Genomic DNA, 16,165 nt, shown 5'->3' on the forward strand with positions numbered 1-16,165 from the left:
CTCGGACACCCTCTCCATAAAGAGGAGGATTGTTGAATGAAGTCTTTCTTTTGGTTTTCTTTGTGCACAAATAGAACAGACCCGATCCGGACGTGTTTCTGTCTGTTTCATCCAGAATGTGCATCATTTTCTGTCACAATATCACTTCTGTTACAAAACAGTCACCAAATATAAAACCTTCACTCTCCGTCAAGAAACAAAAAGATCAGATTTTCTAAAAAAATCTAGCCACAAAACATTCATGAATATGATTTATACCCCTAAAAGAACGACGTATCGCTGAGAAACAAAAAAGTAAGCATCATAAAGTTTCAACGTTAGCCTAATAATCTCAGTCTCAAGTAAATATGATGAGTTTCATCAGAAGGTGAGTAGATTACGCAGCTCATATAAACTCAATATATCTAAATCTATTCTGAAAACACTGAAACGAGACCCAAACTTCCTCTTTATGTCCTTCAGAACATTAAAGTAGTGACTGAACGCAACGAGCCACTTACTGTACGGTTAGGGTCAGGGTTATTGAATGTAATGATGCCTAATTAAGAAGAAGGACAAGTAAAAATACAGCGTTAGCAGCAAACAGTATGACGTATGAAAGCGCAGCACACCAGCAGCTACACAATACTCTTATTTATTCACATAAAAACACCTGAAAGTCAGTATCTAGAGTCAGTATCTCCTCTGACGAGGACTGAAGACGGTGCTGGGGTCACTGTCCCGCTCGCGCTCCTTCTCTCGCTCACGCTGGCTGTTGGGTGACAGGGGCTTCTCCGGGACGCCCGCCGGCCGAGCTTTCTCGCTCTTGAAGAGGTCGCGACCCGTGCGCAGGATCTGCTGCTCGATCTTCCGGTGCCGCTTCATGTCCGACAGCACCTTGTCCAGACGGGCCTCGCGCTTGACCGTGGAGCGGCCGGACGAGCCTGCGGGTCAGAGGTCAGAGGTCAGCGCTCAGCAGAGCTGCACGCGTCTGCAGAGAAGGCTGGGGTCGTACCTGGAGTCCTGCGTCGACTCAGAAACGAGCTCCTCGGGGTCGTCAGGCTCTGCTCCTCGTCGAAGTCAAACTCGGTCGGAGTCAGAGCCCTGCGGACATCAATCAGTCAATCCATCAACCAGTCAATCAATCAATCAATCCACCAATCAATGGTTCTGCTCAGAGGCTGCTTCTGAGACAGATCTGTGACCCTGGAGCTCAAAACCTTTTGAAACTGAGATCATCTTCAGAGAGAAACAAGCTCTCCGTTGAAGCATGGCTTGAGACGACGATATCCGTCTGATTCTAGGCTCTGGATCTGAGGCTCCAAATGAATTCTTAAAATGCATTTATCTAATGAAGTTTTGATCGTAGTTAGTAGGAAATGAATTACAGATCTTTACTTAATATCCTAATGGTTTTTGGCATTAAAGAGAAATGTATAATTGTGACTGCTTTCCTGCTCCAGAGTCACTAACAGTGAAATATCTTTAGTTTAAAGCAGCTGTTTTCTCTGAATGTGTGTTAAAGTCTGATTTCTTTCTGTGTATTTTCAGCATCTTTACTCCAGTCTTCAGAGTCACATGATCTTCAGAACAACACACTGATTGGTGGCTATTATTTTATTTGGCTGCTATTATTATTATTTTTAAAATGAATAACGCTTAATCATATTACTATTTCAATAGAGGTATTTTTGTGATCTCTTCTTTTTTGCAAGACTCTTTAATAACCAGAATGCTTTTTTTAACAACTTTAATTTGATCCATTCAACGTGTCCTTACTGAATGATGACAATAATCAGTGTATTATTCTGATTTCTGAAGATCACGTGACGCTGAAGACGGAAAATAAATAAATGACACTTTAACACACATTCAGAGAAAACAGCTGTAATCAACTAATAATATACGAGTGTTTCTGCTGTGTTTTGGTGATGTTAGAGTGTGTGTGTGTGTCTCGGGGACAGACTTGCGCTGGTTGTCCTCCTCCTGGGCGTCCTGCGAGGCGTCTCCGTCTCTCTCGGGCGAGGGCGTGCGAGGCGGGGTCGGAGGTCGGCGAGGGAGCGGCTCCCACTTCAGCTCCAGGGCTTCTCCTCGGGACAGGATCTCGTAGAGCCGCTTGATCTCGTCGGGCGGAGGCATCCAGCTGCCGGGGTCCTCCATCTCCTCGTCGCTGTAAGGGATCTCCCAGTCCTCCTCAGCGCCTCCGTCCGTCTCTCCAGCCTCCTTCGGCTCCTCCGCCTCCTCGCCGCCCTTCTCTCCTTCCACGGCTGACACGCAGAGTTACGATACGGAGAGGATTAGGGTTACTGGCATGTAAACTGCCATTATTTGTTGTTATTATAATAGTACGTACATTTGAAATACAGTGTTGCCAAAACTAGCATTATTAACTGAAATAGTTACAGCACTTATTACGTTTTAAATAAAGTAAGTTGTAGTGTGTAACCTTCCCAACACTTAATAATGTGCACGAAACCAAACAAGCGTGCATTAGGAGAGCATGCACAAAGCCCAGTATAGAGACGGATATGGAGTGTGTACTTGAGCTGTCGTCTGCTGCAGCATCTTCTGTGTCTTCACGCGTCTCCTCGCTTCTTTCTGGCTCCTTTTCGTCCACAGTTTTGTGCTCCTCGCTGACTCCCATCGACTCCACGCGCTCCACCAGCGTCTCCTCCGCCGCCTGCATCTCCTCTCCTGCGGGAACACAGCTCAAAAGTATTGGCACCCCCTTCTGATGAACGGCTTTGACTACTTTAGCATTTGCCATGAGTACAAATAAATTCTGAGAAAATTCTACAAAGAAAATTCTGCTTCGACTTTAAGAGACAAAACTATACAGACAAAAGTATTCTTTAGAACAGAAAAAAACAGAAAAAGTGAGGAGTTTTTGTCTCTTTTCTTCCACACCGACTCAATCAATCATATTTTATAACTACACAAAGAGACATTGTCAGGTTAAAACAACACTGCTATAAAATTAAAGCACACGATTCCATAGAATATGAAGATTAAACGTTAAGAATCCGGGTCATGGGGATTAGTGAGGTGTTTATTAGAGTTAGTGTAGTATAGATGAGCATCATTCAGAAAAAATCGATATGGTTATTAATATTGCACGGGAATGAAGAGGAGGAGGCAAACTTACTGTTATTTTCCCACTTCTCTCATAAACAGCTTCGCAGAATAATAACAATTATTTCAGTAAACTGTAGAATACTGTTTTGGTTATTCCGCTCATTGAGCGCTGCTGTTTATTTTGGCGCTCTGACGTCACTCGCCTCAGGACCCGGATGTGCAGCTCCGCCCACAGCGCCACCGCGCGCTCGGATGACGACACAGCCGTGTTTTCCCGCGGAACGTGAACTTTCTTTAATTATTATTTTGTATTGTTTTCTGAGCTCCACTTATACTGTTATGTAAAAACCATAATTTATACGAAATGGGGTATTTTCTGATACCGATATGTAAAGAGAAATTAATTATTATTATTATTATTATTTTATATGTCAAGCTTTCTTCATAACATTTCAACACGTTATATTTGGGTTTCGGCAGATTTGAAATCAATAAAATCGGTCCCTTCTATTGATCCAATTTTTAATATGCTTAAATAATAAGTTTAAAATACATTCGTATGTTTTAAAAACTCATCTTTTTCGTTTGCACTTGACCCAACATTGATAGCACTCTCTTCTTCTTCTCCTGCTCCTTCCTATCCTTTTCTTGTTTAAAAAAAAAAGCCTCGTGTCTGCGTTAGGTAAGACAAGACCCCACTCAAGAGCACTTATGCACTACTGCCCTTTTGCTGATATTAATTTGCTTCTATATGCCTACCTCATTTGTACGTCGCTTTGGATAAAGGCGTCTGCTAAATGACTAAATGTAAATGTAAATGTAAATGTTTTATGTTAACATACTTTTTTTTTTTTAATCTGCATATAAAACGTATTCTAATGAATTGTTCTGCACGTCAAAAGCATTACACTGACCATTTTTGTACACGAATATAATGTGGCACGGTAACACTACACTGTATTGTTTTTTTATCTGCTTATATTATTCTCATTTTTAAATCGCGCGACGGCCCCAAAGACTTTTATTTTGGCGGGTGTTTCCCGTGAGAGCAGGGCGGAAGCAGATTCCCGTAACGGAACTATTAGAAATCTGCGATGAGTTTTGAGTGGCCCTGGCAGTATAACTTTCCTCCGTTTTTCACGTAAGTAGTCTTTTTCGTCGTCGGTGTCAGTGAACGCAGATGAAGAGCCAGGCTGTGTCCGAGATGTTCGTTCAGTCATTGACTCCGGAGAGAAATATTCCGCTGAAACCGCGAATAAAGTCTGTTTGTGTCTCGCTACGGAAGTCATCAAACCAGCGCCTTCATGAAATCAAATCATAATCATATTTAATTCAGGCGGGTGTCAATAATGCTTCTGTGACTTGCAACAAGAGTAAAATGTCATCAAGTAAAAATGACCTTTTATAAAGGAATAATCTGGAATTATTATTATATTATTGGGGAAAAAACTCGATTTGATGCAAATGTAGCGTTTTTGAAACTATACCAGGTATTTTTTATCCCTACAATATGTGTCTGTAAGGCGTGATTTAATAAATCTGCATTACTGTTATGACAGTATAAGGTGTGCTCTGTTATGCAGGGGATGCTGTAGTCTCTGAGTCTCTCTTTTTCAGACTCCAGCCCAATGTTGACACGAGGCAGAAGCAGCTGGCGGCCTGGTGCTCCCTGGTTCTGTCCTTCTGCAGACAGAGCAAGCTCTACACCCTGGATGTGCTGGAGGCGCAGGAGAGCCCGGTCTTCAACAACCACAAAATCCAGCGTATCCTCTCTAAACGCTGGCCGTCCCTCTTTTAACAGAGCAGGGACACGTAGACCGCATGCAAGGTTTTTCACTATGAGGTTTAGTCTCAGTTAAACATGGTTACTTAAAAGAGACGTAGTATGCAGAAATCTTCGGTGTTTGAACACAGTTGTGTGGCCTATAATGGCAAAAATACACCTCTGTGTATTTTTCTGTAAAGAAACACACATCTGTTGTTTTCTGTAAGGATAAAGGACTTGTATTAATAGTGCAGTGTGTTTATTTATTATTATTAGACCAGCAGCTCTTCAAGCTCCGCCCTCTTCTCTGAAAACACAACTCATTTGCATTTAAAGGGACAGACACAGAACCTCACATTTTGGCTCACACCCTAAAAGTGGCTATTTTTACCCAGTTGGCAATTGTCTTTTCACTTTTCCCGTCGCCAAACATTCAGTGCATCCCTAACACTATCAGTGTTTTTCTGCTGGAGGTCTGCGATTGAATCAGGTTTCTTTTTTGCCGTGCGTGTGTTTCCCGTAACTTGATCTTCTCAGGAAAACTCTCAGTGGAAGCCATACAAGTAGTTTTTGAAGAACTGAGAAAAAAAGGTGGGTTGATGAGCAGAGAGCGGTTCCCAGCGCGGGAGACGGATGTTCAATGTATTTTGATCTTTTCTTCGGCGCAGGAAACCTGGAGTGGTTGGATAAGAATAAATCCCGATGTCTTGTAATGTGGAGGAGACCGGAGGAGTGGGGGAAACTGGTTTATCAGTGGGTGAGGACACACATCTGAGCTTACTGAAGACTCTTCTTCTTACTACAGCTGCGTTTGTTTGATCAACAAAATCAGTAATAAGATGAATTATTATGCGATCGTGTGAATATGTGATGAGCTGTAATGTATTTCTGAACAAAGTTGAATCATAATAAGATACTGATTTACTGCTGAAGGAACTTTTCTGATTGTTATCAATGTTAAAAACAGTTGTGCGGCACATTTTTTTAGACCTTGATACCCTTTATTATTATTATTATTATTATTATTATTATTATTATTTGTTGATGAATAGAACATTCAGAACAGCATTTATTTCAAATAGAAATGTTCTGTTACGTTGTAATTCTTTATTGTGACTTTTGATCAATTTAACGCAGCCTTGGAGAACAGTCCTGAATGTCTTGAAACCCATTTCTGTACAGATATAAATCATGCTGTGAAGAGAGGCTCTTCCTTTAAATACACTCTTCTCTAATCCCGTGAAACGCAGGTTTCTAGAAATGGCATGATCAACTCTGTGTTCACACTGTATGAACTCTCTAACGGAGATGACACCGAGAAGGAAGGTAAGAAATATTTCTTCTTCTGTTGTTCCTTGCATCATATCAGCAGAATAGATGCGGTTCGCTCACCCTGTGCAGTGAATGGGTGCCGTCAGATTAAGAGTAACATTTTTAACACAATCTGTGAACTGTTCTGATCTGAATCAGGAGAGGAATCTGCACAGACCCAAAACAGCTCTAAACTAATACGTGCTTTAGATTAGAGATTCTGGATGAGTTTGATGGAGCGGAGCGCTGTTTCTGTCAGACCCTCGCTGCGACGGCACCCATCCACTGAGCTCTGATGCAGTGTGTGTGTGTGTGTGTGTGTGTGTGTGTGTGTGTGTGTTTCAGAGTTCCACGGGCTGGAGGACTGGATGCTGCTGCGCTCTCTGCAGGCCCTGCAGGCCGAAGGCAAGGCTGAACTCATCACGATGGACGACGGGAAAGGGGTCAAGTTCTTTTGAAGCGGGCCCCGCGTCCTTCACTTTGGATCTTTTCAGGCTCTATACTTCACCATTATTTGGCAAACATGAGCCCAAACTAAATGAAAGGGTTGGAACAAGTTGTAGAAAGTGAAAGGAATATCAGCATCTTAATGCAGACCCAGAATAAATCATGTTTTGTGTGTGTATATATATATATATATATATTTGTATCCCTCTTCTGTAATTGCTGTAAATCCCGAAGGACTGTTCTGTGTAGAAACACAAAGCTGACGTGGCTCTTCTGGTCTCAGACGTGGTTTTAGTGAAGGTTCCTGATGAGGAGGAAGTCATATCAAGGTTTTCCTGAAGTCTGGTGTCCTTCCCTCCTTCCTCCGCTCTCACCTTTTATACCGATGTCAGACTGTACAAATAAAGCAGGGAGATGTTTTGGAAGTGCGTTGTGTTTCTCCTTCAGGTCTCGTGCTGCTTCATGCTTCTGAGGAAATTAAGAAAATTATTATTACACTTATGGTTTGGGTTTTCAGCATCTCGGATGTCTAGAGAAACACCTAAATGTTTTCCTAAAAACACCTAAAAGTTGGTGAATAGCTTTTGTTTTCTTCTTTTGGGGTTTTAGTTCATTGTGTGTCTTCTTTTGTTAATTGTTTTAGAAAAAAAAATCAAAATCGTTTTTTATTGAAATTTCATTATTTCAAATAATAAAATTGAATTTCATGGGTTTGGTTTTTAGTTAATAATAACCCTGTAAATATATGTACTATTTATTTATAATAGCCTTTTCTATTAGCGTTTTTATATTTAAAAGCTAATTTAAAAAACAGTTTTTATTTTAGATTTAAAAATGTTTAATATAAAAAGTATATTAATTTAAAAGCTAATTTAAAAATGTTGTAGTTTTTATTTTAGATTATAAATGTATTTAATACATTATATTAAATATTTATATATTAAATATATTTTAAATTCTTGTTCATATAAGAGTGTGATCAGAAAGAGCTGCAGGGGGCGCTCGAGAGTCTCTGGAACACGAGGCCTGACTAATAATAATAATATAATAATAATAATAATGATAATAATGATTTGTAAACTCTGTCTGAGTCTGGTTTATTTTGGTTTCAGAAGGTTTTTGTGAATCAAACTTCTGTAGAAAGTAAAAGAAGAATATTTTCACAGTTGTGTTATTGGTGCACAGCTTTAGATGGTTTTTGATGGTTTAGATCAGATCAGATCAGATTAGATTAGATTAGATATAGAGTTCTGTGACAGTTTAGAGTTTATGAATCGATGGTCATGAAGCAAAACTGCTTTGATGTAGATATTATATTTTGGAGATATTTCATTCAAGGAAGGCTGAAGATTTGAGTGTTTTCTGTTTTCAGATGTGGACCAGAGTTTGAGAATTCTTCTTAATTCTCTTCTGGGATCAGATGCACGACTAGTTTTTTAATAATCGTGTCCTGAATCATGAGAAGAGACTGAAATAGAGCAGACTTTGTGGGGATGCAGTTATGTCTTTCAGCTCGTATCGAAATGACATTTTTTTTTTGTTTGTGAAAGATAATTAGATTTCCTGTACAGGAAAAAAACCCATGTAAGTGAAGGACAACTTGTAGACTGTTCTTGAGAAACATCATCTGCAGCTCAGACAGGCCGGGGTAAGTTGTCACACGCTGTCTGTATACTTTAAGTGTCTTCATATTCTCACACTCATACAGATTGAACTGATTTCTTTTATACAGTGCAGTGATTGAGTGTTTGATGGGTTATGGTTTTTTAATAACCGTTTTAGGTCTTATTTGGGTTCATGGGTATGCTTTATTGTTTTTTATTTAAGATGAATTCTTTTCGCAAGGCATTGATGCCAGTGTTTCCTGTTTCCTATGCAAACAATTATGGGGGAGAATGACATGTAAATGTAGAAAAGCATGTAATCAGTTACATTGATGAATGAATTGCACTAGTACACTGAATAAAGTACACTCCTTACTGCGTCTTCACGTTCCCAAGTAACCCAACGCTGCGAAAACGAACCACAAGCGGAACATCTTCTGCTCCGTCCCGCGCGGGCAGAGACAGGTGAAACGCGACGCCAGGTGAGGGGCGGGGTCACGCGGAGGGGGCGGGGCCGGGCGCGCGCTCTCGCGGTGAAGAGCTGCCGTGCGCGCGCGCGCCTCTCCAGAACGCACGGCGGCCGCGAGCGCGCGCTGTTTAACTCCGCTCCGCTCCGAGAAAAAGGTAAATATGAGCTTAAGAGGCTTTCTTTAATAGTGTCTGTTGTCAGACTATCATTATCGTGTTTTCTCGTTGTCAGTTGTTCGTGGAGGACTTATGTTTCCGGTCTTTAAGCACATTTCTTAATAGCAGGATGGAAACAGTGCGCTTAAATTCTACAAACGAACTGAATAGAATACATATTTTATCCGACAAGAAGCAATGCGCGTGAACTAAACTCATATAGTGAATAAATTCGATTTTTTTTGACTTGATCTCATCACACAGCATCAGAAACGTTTTGGCTTGTTCCCAAACACCAGGCTTTTAAGTGTTTTATTGTATTTAAAGCGGCTTCTCCTGTTTATGTGACCGGACGGAGGCTCTTCCTGCTCTTTAAGACGTGTCTTCTCTCCTCAGTGATGCTCAGAGCCGCTCGGCATGGAGCTGGGCTTCTCAGGGTTGTCTGTGGAGCTGGAGGAGGACTGTCTGTCCCGGGTCCCCGTCCTGCGGAGGAACTCTTACGTGCTCCACAAGCTGAGCGTGGACATCGAGCCGCAGAGATACAGCGAGACGCTCTCCAAAGCCCTGTCCTGGTCCACCGAGAACATCCTGCTGTCCGAGAGAAGAGCGGCTGAGGCTTCGTCTCCGTCTCCGGTCTCCTCTCCCGCCGAGGTCGGCTCGGCTCCGGCCGGGGACTGGTCAAGCCCTGTCCGAACGCCTCTGTCCCCCAGCTCCGACTCCGACACCGAGGGCCCCAAGACCGAGAGCAGGGCCCCGAGACGGCCGTTCCTGAGCCGCCTGGAGCAGGAGGAGAAGGAGGACATCGAGACCAAAGCCGTGGCCACGTCCCCGGACGGAAGATACCTGAAGTTCAACATCGAGATCGGGAGAGGATCCTTCAAGACGGTCTACAAGGGACTGGACACGGAGACCACGGTGGAGGTGGCCTGGTGTGAGCTTCAGGTACGAGATCTGAGCGCAGAACCAGACGTAAGGGAACGCTTTAATACAAGAAAACATGTCTGAGATACAGCTCCTTGAAAATCTTAATATTGAGGAAATCTCTTTTAAAGTTGTTCAAATGAAGGCGTTAGCAATGAATATTACTAGTCAAAAAAAGAGGCTCTGAGATATTGGTGGTAGGAAATTTATTAAATATCTTTACTTATTATATTTAATGTTTTTGGCATAAAAGATATATGCAGTGTCTTGTTTGTTTCTACAACCCTTGCTCTTATGACTTTGAGAGGTTACACAAAGCGTGTGTTTTCTGAAATGCTGTTTGACGAGACGCCTGCTGCTTGAACTGCTTTCTTGAAATCTTTCTTTAGAAATAAGACCTGCTCCGAGATTACATGCAAAGAAACAGTAATTCAAATTTGGATACAGTTCATTGTTTTATTACAAATGAATTAAGTACTCATTTAATAAAGCTTTACAAATAACAGAATGAACCAGAAACATCAGCGTCAGTGATTTAATAAATACTTTATTATAAGCTTTAAAACCAGATTTGTTCAAATAAATTAACAATGAAATTAATAGTTTTGTGTTTTTTACTCTCGGTTTATTTGAATTTTTGCGTTCAATAATACGTTACTAATTTAAAATGTTGTATCTGTTAATATTTAATGCAGCTGAGCTTACACGAACTAACAGTGAAGATTAATAAATGCTGTAACAAATGTTTTACTTACTGTTAGTTAATGCATTAACTTCTGTTAACTATAACAGGACCTTATTATTACCATGTTTGACTGGTGGGTAGTTAGTTGACCGGTGGGTAGTTAACTGACCGGTGGGTAGTTAACTGACTGGTGGGTAGTTAGTTGACTGGTGGGTAGTTAACTGACTGGTGGGTAGTTAGTTGACTGGTGGGTAGTTAACTGACTGGTGGGTAGTTAACTTACCGGTGGGTAGTTAGTTGACCGGTGGGTAGTTAACTGACTGGTGGGTAGTTAACTGACTGGTGGATAGTTAGTTGAAATCCTATTGAGTTTTATCGTTTGAAATGAATGTCTGTATTGAGATTATTATTGTTGTTTCTTACAGATGTGCCGTTTGATGATAGTTTAGAATGCACATTATTTCAAAAACATTATTTCTTTAAGGTTGTAAATACAACAGACATGAGTCAAGTACTCTGAATTAGTTTTTCACATTTTTAAGGAAGACTTTTGTGGAATGCTTGTGTTTCTAGTTTTAGATGGACAAAAATGTAGTTGGAAATCTTGTGGGACGACGTGAGGAGTTGGTGTGATGTGTGTGTGTGTGTGTGTGTGTGTGTGTGTGTGTGTGTGTGTGTGTGTGTGTGTGTGTGTGTGTGTGTGTGTGTGTGTGTGTGTGTGTGTGTGTGTGTGTGTGTGTGTGTGTGTGTGTGTGTGTGTGTGTGTGTGTGTGTGTGTGTGTGTGTGTGTGTGTGTGTGTGTGTGAGTGTGTGTGTGTGTGTCTGTGTGTGTGTGTGTGTGTGTGTGTGTGTGTGTGTGTGTGTGTGTGTGTGTGTGTGTGTCTGTGTGTGTGTGTGTGTGAGTGTGTGTGTGTGTGTGTGTGTGTGTGTGTGTGTGTGTGTGTGTGTGTGTGTGTGTGTGTGTGTGTGTGTGTGTGTGTGTGTGTGTGTGTGTGTGTGAGTGTGTGTGTGTGTGTGTGTGTGTGTGTGTGTGTGTGTGTGTGTGTGTGTGTGTGTGTGTGTGTGTGTGTGTGTGTGTGTGTGTGTGTGTGTGTGTGTGTGTGTGTGTGTGTGTGTGTGTGTGTGTGTGTGTGTGTGTGTGTGTGTGTGTGAGTGTGTGTGTGTGTGTGTGTGTGTGTGAGTGTGTGTCTGTCTGTGTGTGTGTGTGTGTGTGTGTGTGTGTGTGTGTGTGTGTGTGTGTGTGTGTGTGTGTGTGTGTGTGTGTGTGTGTGTGTGTGTGTGTGTGTGTGTGTGTGTGTGTGTGTGTGTGTGTGTGTGTGTGTGTGTCTGTGTGTGTGTGTGTGTGTGTGTGTGTGTGTGTGTGTGTGTGTGTGTGTGTGTGTGTGTGTGTGTGTGTGTGTGTGTGTGTGTGTGTGTGTGTGTGTGTGTGTGTGTGTGTGTGTGTGTGTGTGTGTGTGAGTGTGTGTCTGTGTGTGTGTCTGTGTGTGTGTGTGTGTGTGTGTGTGTGTGTGTGTGTGTGTGTGTGTGTGTGTGTGTGTGTGTGTGTGTGTGTGTGTGTGTGTGTGTGTGTGTGTGTGTGTGTGTGTGTGTGTGTGTGTGTGTGTGTGTGTGTGTGTGAGTGTGTGTGTGTGTGTGTGTGTGTGTGTGTGTGTGTGTGTGTGTGTGTGTGTGTGTGTGTGTGTGTGTGTGTGTCTGTGTGTGTGTGTGTGTGTGTGTGTGTGTGTGTGTGTGTGTGTGTGTGTGTCTGTGTGTGTGTCTGTGTGTGTGTGTGTGTGTGTGTGTGTCTGTGTGTGTGTGTGTGTGTGTGTGTGTGTGTGTGTGTGTGTGTGTGTGTGTGTGTCTGTGAGTGTGTGTGTGAGTGTGTGTGAGTGTGTGTGTGTGTGTGTCTGTGTGTGTCTGTGAGTGTGTGTGTGTGTGTGTGTGTGTGTGTGTGTCTGTGTGTGTGTGTGTGTGTGTGTGTGTGTGTGTGTGTGTGTCTGTGTGTGTGTCTGTGTGTGTGTCTGTGTGTGTGTGTGTCTGTGTGTGTGAGCTAAGCGTCCCTTAATGATTTGTGTCTATTTAATAGGATATGATGGCCTTTGCAAAACATGTTTTGTTTTGATTGGACTGATATGAGCAGAACAAGCCTGAGTTAGCAAACTTCAGCCGAGTAAACACAGGGTTAATGAGCGTCTGAGATCAGCTTCGACTGAGGGGTTAAACGCTCGCTTTCAGCTGGAGACCGAAGCGCAGACGTTAGCTTGCTCAAAAATGAGTCATTATTTACTCACCCTTTTAGTGAATCTCGTCCCAAACCTCATCATCAAAAGATGAGATGCTTTGAAGAATGTTCATGCTGCTTTAAAAACCGAAAGTGTAGAGCAGCTCAACAGACATTTCATTTCAGAGCGGCGCTCTTCTAATAAAGCGTTGCCAGATTGGCGTTTAGACTGTGTTGTTCAATGTGTTTTATGCATTAAACGAATAAATATAATGGTTAAATGCTGTAAAGTGGTTGAAAATCTTGGCTTAGTGACTTTTTGTTGATCAAGGTTAAAGAAATCTGATGTCATTGAACCCATTCACGATCAGAAATGTCCCAGAATGCATGCGGTCGTGCTCCGAGCAGAACATCGTGGCCTTTGGCTGTTCTTTGCTTCAAATGGTCTGATATTCTTTAATCTGCTGCTGAATCAATATGAACTGATATTCAGCCACTTTTACCATGGTCTTGTGAAAAAAGTTGTTAATTATTCAAGTAAATTATTATTAAGTATTAGTTTAATTTATGCTTATCAACATGATAAAGTCAAAATAAATATATTTAAAGTAAGATATTGAATGTTTTTGAAGAAGTCTCTTTTGCTCATAAAGGCGTTTACTTGATCAATAATAATAATAATAATAATAAACATAGTAAAATCAGTGTAAAAAGAAGTAATATTTTAAACATTTCTAAAAAAATACTTAATAAATACACATGATCTTCAGAAATCATAATAATATACAAACATTTCTGACTATTATCAGTGTGAAAAACAGTGGCGCTGCTCGATATTTCTGTGGAAACTGAGATATATTTCATTTTTCAGGATTCACAGATGAATAGAAAGTTCAGCTAAGAGAAAAAGAAACAAAGTGTACTGACCCTTGGATCTGATCTGATCACAAAATACAGTATATTTCTATGTAATTAATTACAGTGTATATATATATATATATATATATAATTCTTTAAATATGATTTATTGACCAGATATAACATGTCTTTCATAGTGTATTAATATCTAAATGTTTTCTATATGGTATATGAACTCTATTCTGTGTCATTTCTATTATTTGGTCTTTTTCTCGTTGGTTCTGTCGTTGGACGTCACGCCGGCTCTCTTTGTTCAGCTGATAAGTGTCTGGAGTTTATCAGACTTTCTCTTCTTGAGCTTCATCTTATCAGCGGAGACTTCCTCCCTCTACAGGAAGTCATGGAGCGTCACGCAGCGCTCGTGTGTTCATGTGTGCGCCTGAGATTAAAACACACCCGTGATCAGGATCTGAGGAGACCCACCGCTTTCTTCCTGAGATGAAGTCTGAGTATGTTCAGCTCTAGTGAGATGGGAAGGACTCCGTAACGCTTTTAGTTACGATGTTCTCAGCTAAACCTTCTCTTCATTTTTTAGAAAGACAGCGCTTCAAGTCTACGATTGATTAAAAGTTTATTAAAGCAGCTTAAGCTGTGCTTAAATAGATATAATAGAGATAAAGTATGTGGTTTCACAAGCATTTATGATAAACTAAAATATACTTTAATGTATTCTTATTGAGATTTTATGTCAAGTATTTATATTTATATTGCACATGATTAATGAAGAAGTTGCAATTCTTTATTATCTTTAAAATCAAGTGTAATATAAGAGTGTTTAGTCAGCACTAAACAGTCAACACGCTTATGTAATTACGATCCGAAGCACTTCTTTTTCACAAGGGAACCAAAAGCAGTTTGACCTACATCCGTCTCTTCTTTATAGAGTAAACCCTTATTGACGCTCGGGGATGTGCTGAATGTACGGGACTCTAGACGCTTGACGTCAGCCGACGGCGTGATGGATATCACTCTGATCTTTAGTCCTCGTCGACTCGAGGCGAGCAGCTTCACCTCCTTCTCTCTCGTTGAGTCACTCTGAGTAAAGAAAACCAATCAATCAATCTGAAAGGAGACGGAGCGGACGGATTGGAAAAAACGCTGCTTTTTTTCCAAACCGCATCACGCTTGAACAAGAAAACTCCTCTTATTCTGTTTATTTCCCCATTAGGAAGAAATGCCTTCATTCGGGCAGAATGTGATTCGTTGAGATCGAAGCACTGTGTGTTTGTGAGGAGATGACGGTTTTAAGTCAGTTTTTATCTTAACGAGGTCGTGTGAGCTACATCTGATTGAATTAAATAAAGATTGTCGCAGCGTTTCACATTTATTTCAACGCGCTGCTTGCTGTTTCTTTGTGAATAAAGTAATAGTTCCACCAAAAAGTAGTGCAAACACGCTCATCGTCAGGAGGACTGTGTTTCTTCCTCAGGTCTGGAGAAATGTGTCTCAGCAATGGATGTGAATGGGTGCCGTCAGAATGAGAGTCACAATGATCCACAGCACTCCGGTCCATCACTTAACATCTGGAGAAGACAAAAGATGAAACTAATCCAGTGCTGAGACATTTTTTTGACTCTTTCCGACGGCACCCATTCACTGCTGAGCGAGTGATGCAAAAAGTGGACTTTTCTGATTATTTGAATGTAAACGGTGACAGATGGAGACAGTTCAACATTAGAAATGCCTGCGAATGACATTTCATTAAAACATCTTGAATATAAGGCACTGAGAAAGATCTGCGTGCCTCGCCTGAGCGCTTTGATTCATCTCTGTGTGTTTTAATGATAAGAGGATCGTTGAGGAGAGAAACGTCCAGCTGTGAAACGAGACGCATCAATCTGTGTTTTATGACATGCTTTACCTTTCACTGATCTGGCCTTTTCTGGATTTAATGGAGAGCTCTGACCTCAGGGTCATGTGTTTTATAAGTTCTGGTGAACAGCACGATCGGTCCCGACCTCTTTCTCAAGACGAGACTGAGGAGACTGAGGAGACTGAGGAGGAGAGGAGACTCCAGACCTGGTTCTGCTCCGGCCTCGTGTTCGTTTGAAATGTTGGACACTGCTGGGATGTGTTTTAAAGCACTGGTGCCATGTTTTCATTGTTGGTCTGGTTAATAATCCGGTCCAGATGTGTCCTGACCTGGTTTGGCTTTGACTCAGCACTAACACTGAGAGAAGACACGGATACACGGCCTCCGAACGGTCGCTTGTGAGCAAGATCTCACAGGATTGTTAATAACAGATGATATCTGCGTGATAATTTGACTCTAAGACTCGTGTTCAAACTCGGTCCGTCTCATGATTTAAATTCATTACAGATCAAACCGAATGATTAGCATTTCAGCTCTTCAATGGATGCTCTTCGGTGAATGGGTGCCGTCAGAATCAGAGCCCAAACAGCTGATTAAACGTGTGACGTGAAAACGGTGGAGATGTTTGGAGCTCATATATGAGCCTGTAATCCTTGGGGATTATTATGTTTTTATTAGACCCTCATTCTGACGGCACCCATTCACATCCATTGCTGAGGCACTGATTTAGAGATTTTGGAGTAAATTAATATATATTTTTAAATGATCAGTTTTCATTTCGGAGTGTACTATTCTTTTAAATCCTTAAAAATGATGAATAGTT

General features: G+C 41.3%; 3 protein-coding genes across 3 annotated transcripts in view; 2 read left to right on the plus strand and 1 right to left on the minus strand.

Moving 5' to 3' along the window:
* Positions 1-618: 618 nt before the first annotated feature.
* Positions 619-3,391, minus strand: pagr1 (PAXIP1 associated glutamate-rich protein 1). The gene is made up of 5 exons (XM_043230959.1): positions 3,125-3,391; positions 2,521-2,673; positions 1,946-2,246; positions 995-1,083; positions 619-923 (listed from the first exon to the last, which is right to left on the minus strand). The coding sequence occupies exons 2-5, from the start codon at positions 2,663-2,665 to the stop codon at positions 673-675; spliced, it is 786 nt and encodes a 261-aa protein (XP_043086894.1). The 5' UTR covers positions 2,666-2,673; positions 3,125-3,391; the 3' UTR covers positions 619-672.
* A 671-nt stretch (positions 3,392-4,062) lies between these two features.
* Positions 4,063-7,002, plus strand: vps25 (vacuolar protein sorting 25 homolog). Its single transcript, XM_043230925.1, has 6 exons — positions 4,063-4,195; positions 4,672-4,817; positions 5,357-5,410; positions 5,488-5,576; positions 6,070-6,145; positions 6,476-7,002. Exons 1-6 carry the CDS (start codon positions 4,149-4,151, stop codon positions 6,586-6,588), a joined length of 525 nt encoding a protein of 174 aa, XP_043086860.1. The 5' UTR covers positions 4,063-4,148; the 3' UTR covers positions 6,589-7,002.
* Positions 7,003-8,691: 1,689 nt separating this feature from the next.
* wnk4a (WNK lysine deficient protein kinase 4a) overlaps positions 8,692-16,165 on the plus strand; it is a 42,718-nt gene continuing 35,244 nt past the window's right edge. Inside the window, 2 exon segments of the mRNA XM_043231009.1 lie at positions 8,692-8,805; positions 9,202-9,747. Of these exon segments, the coding sequence (XP_043086944.1) occupies positions 9,223-9,747 (525 nt within the window). The 5' untranslated portion in view covers positions 8,692-8,805; positions 9,202-9,222.

This window comes from Puntigrus tetrazona, unplaced genomic scaffold (genome assembly GCF_018831695.1).
Source record: "Puntigrus tetrazona isolate hp1 unplaced genomic scaffold, ASM1883169v1 S000000270, whole genome shotgun sequence".
Taxonomy (NCBI): domain Eukaryota; kingdom Metazoa; phylum Chordata; class Actinopteri; order Cypriniformes; family Cyprinidae; genus Puntigrus; species Puntigrus tetrazona.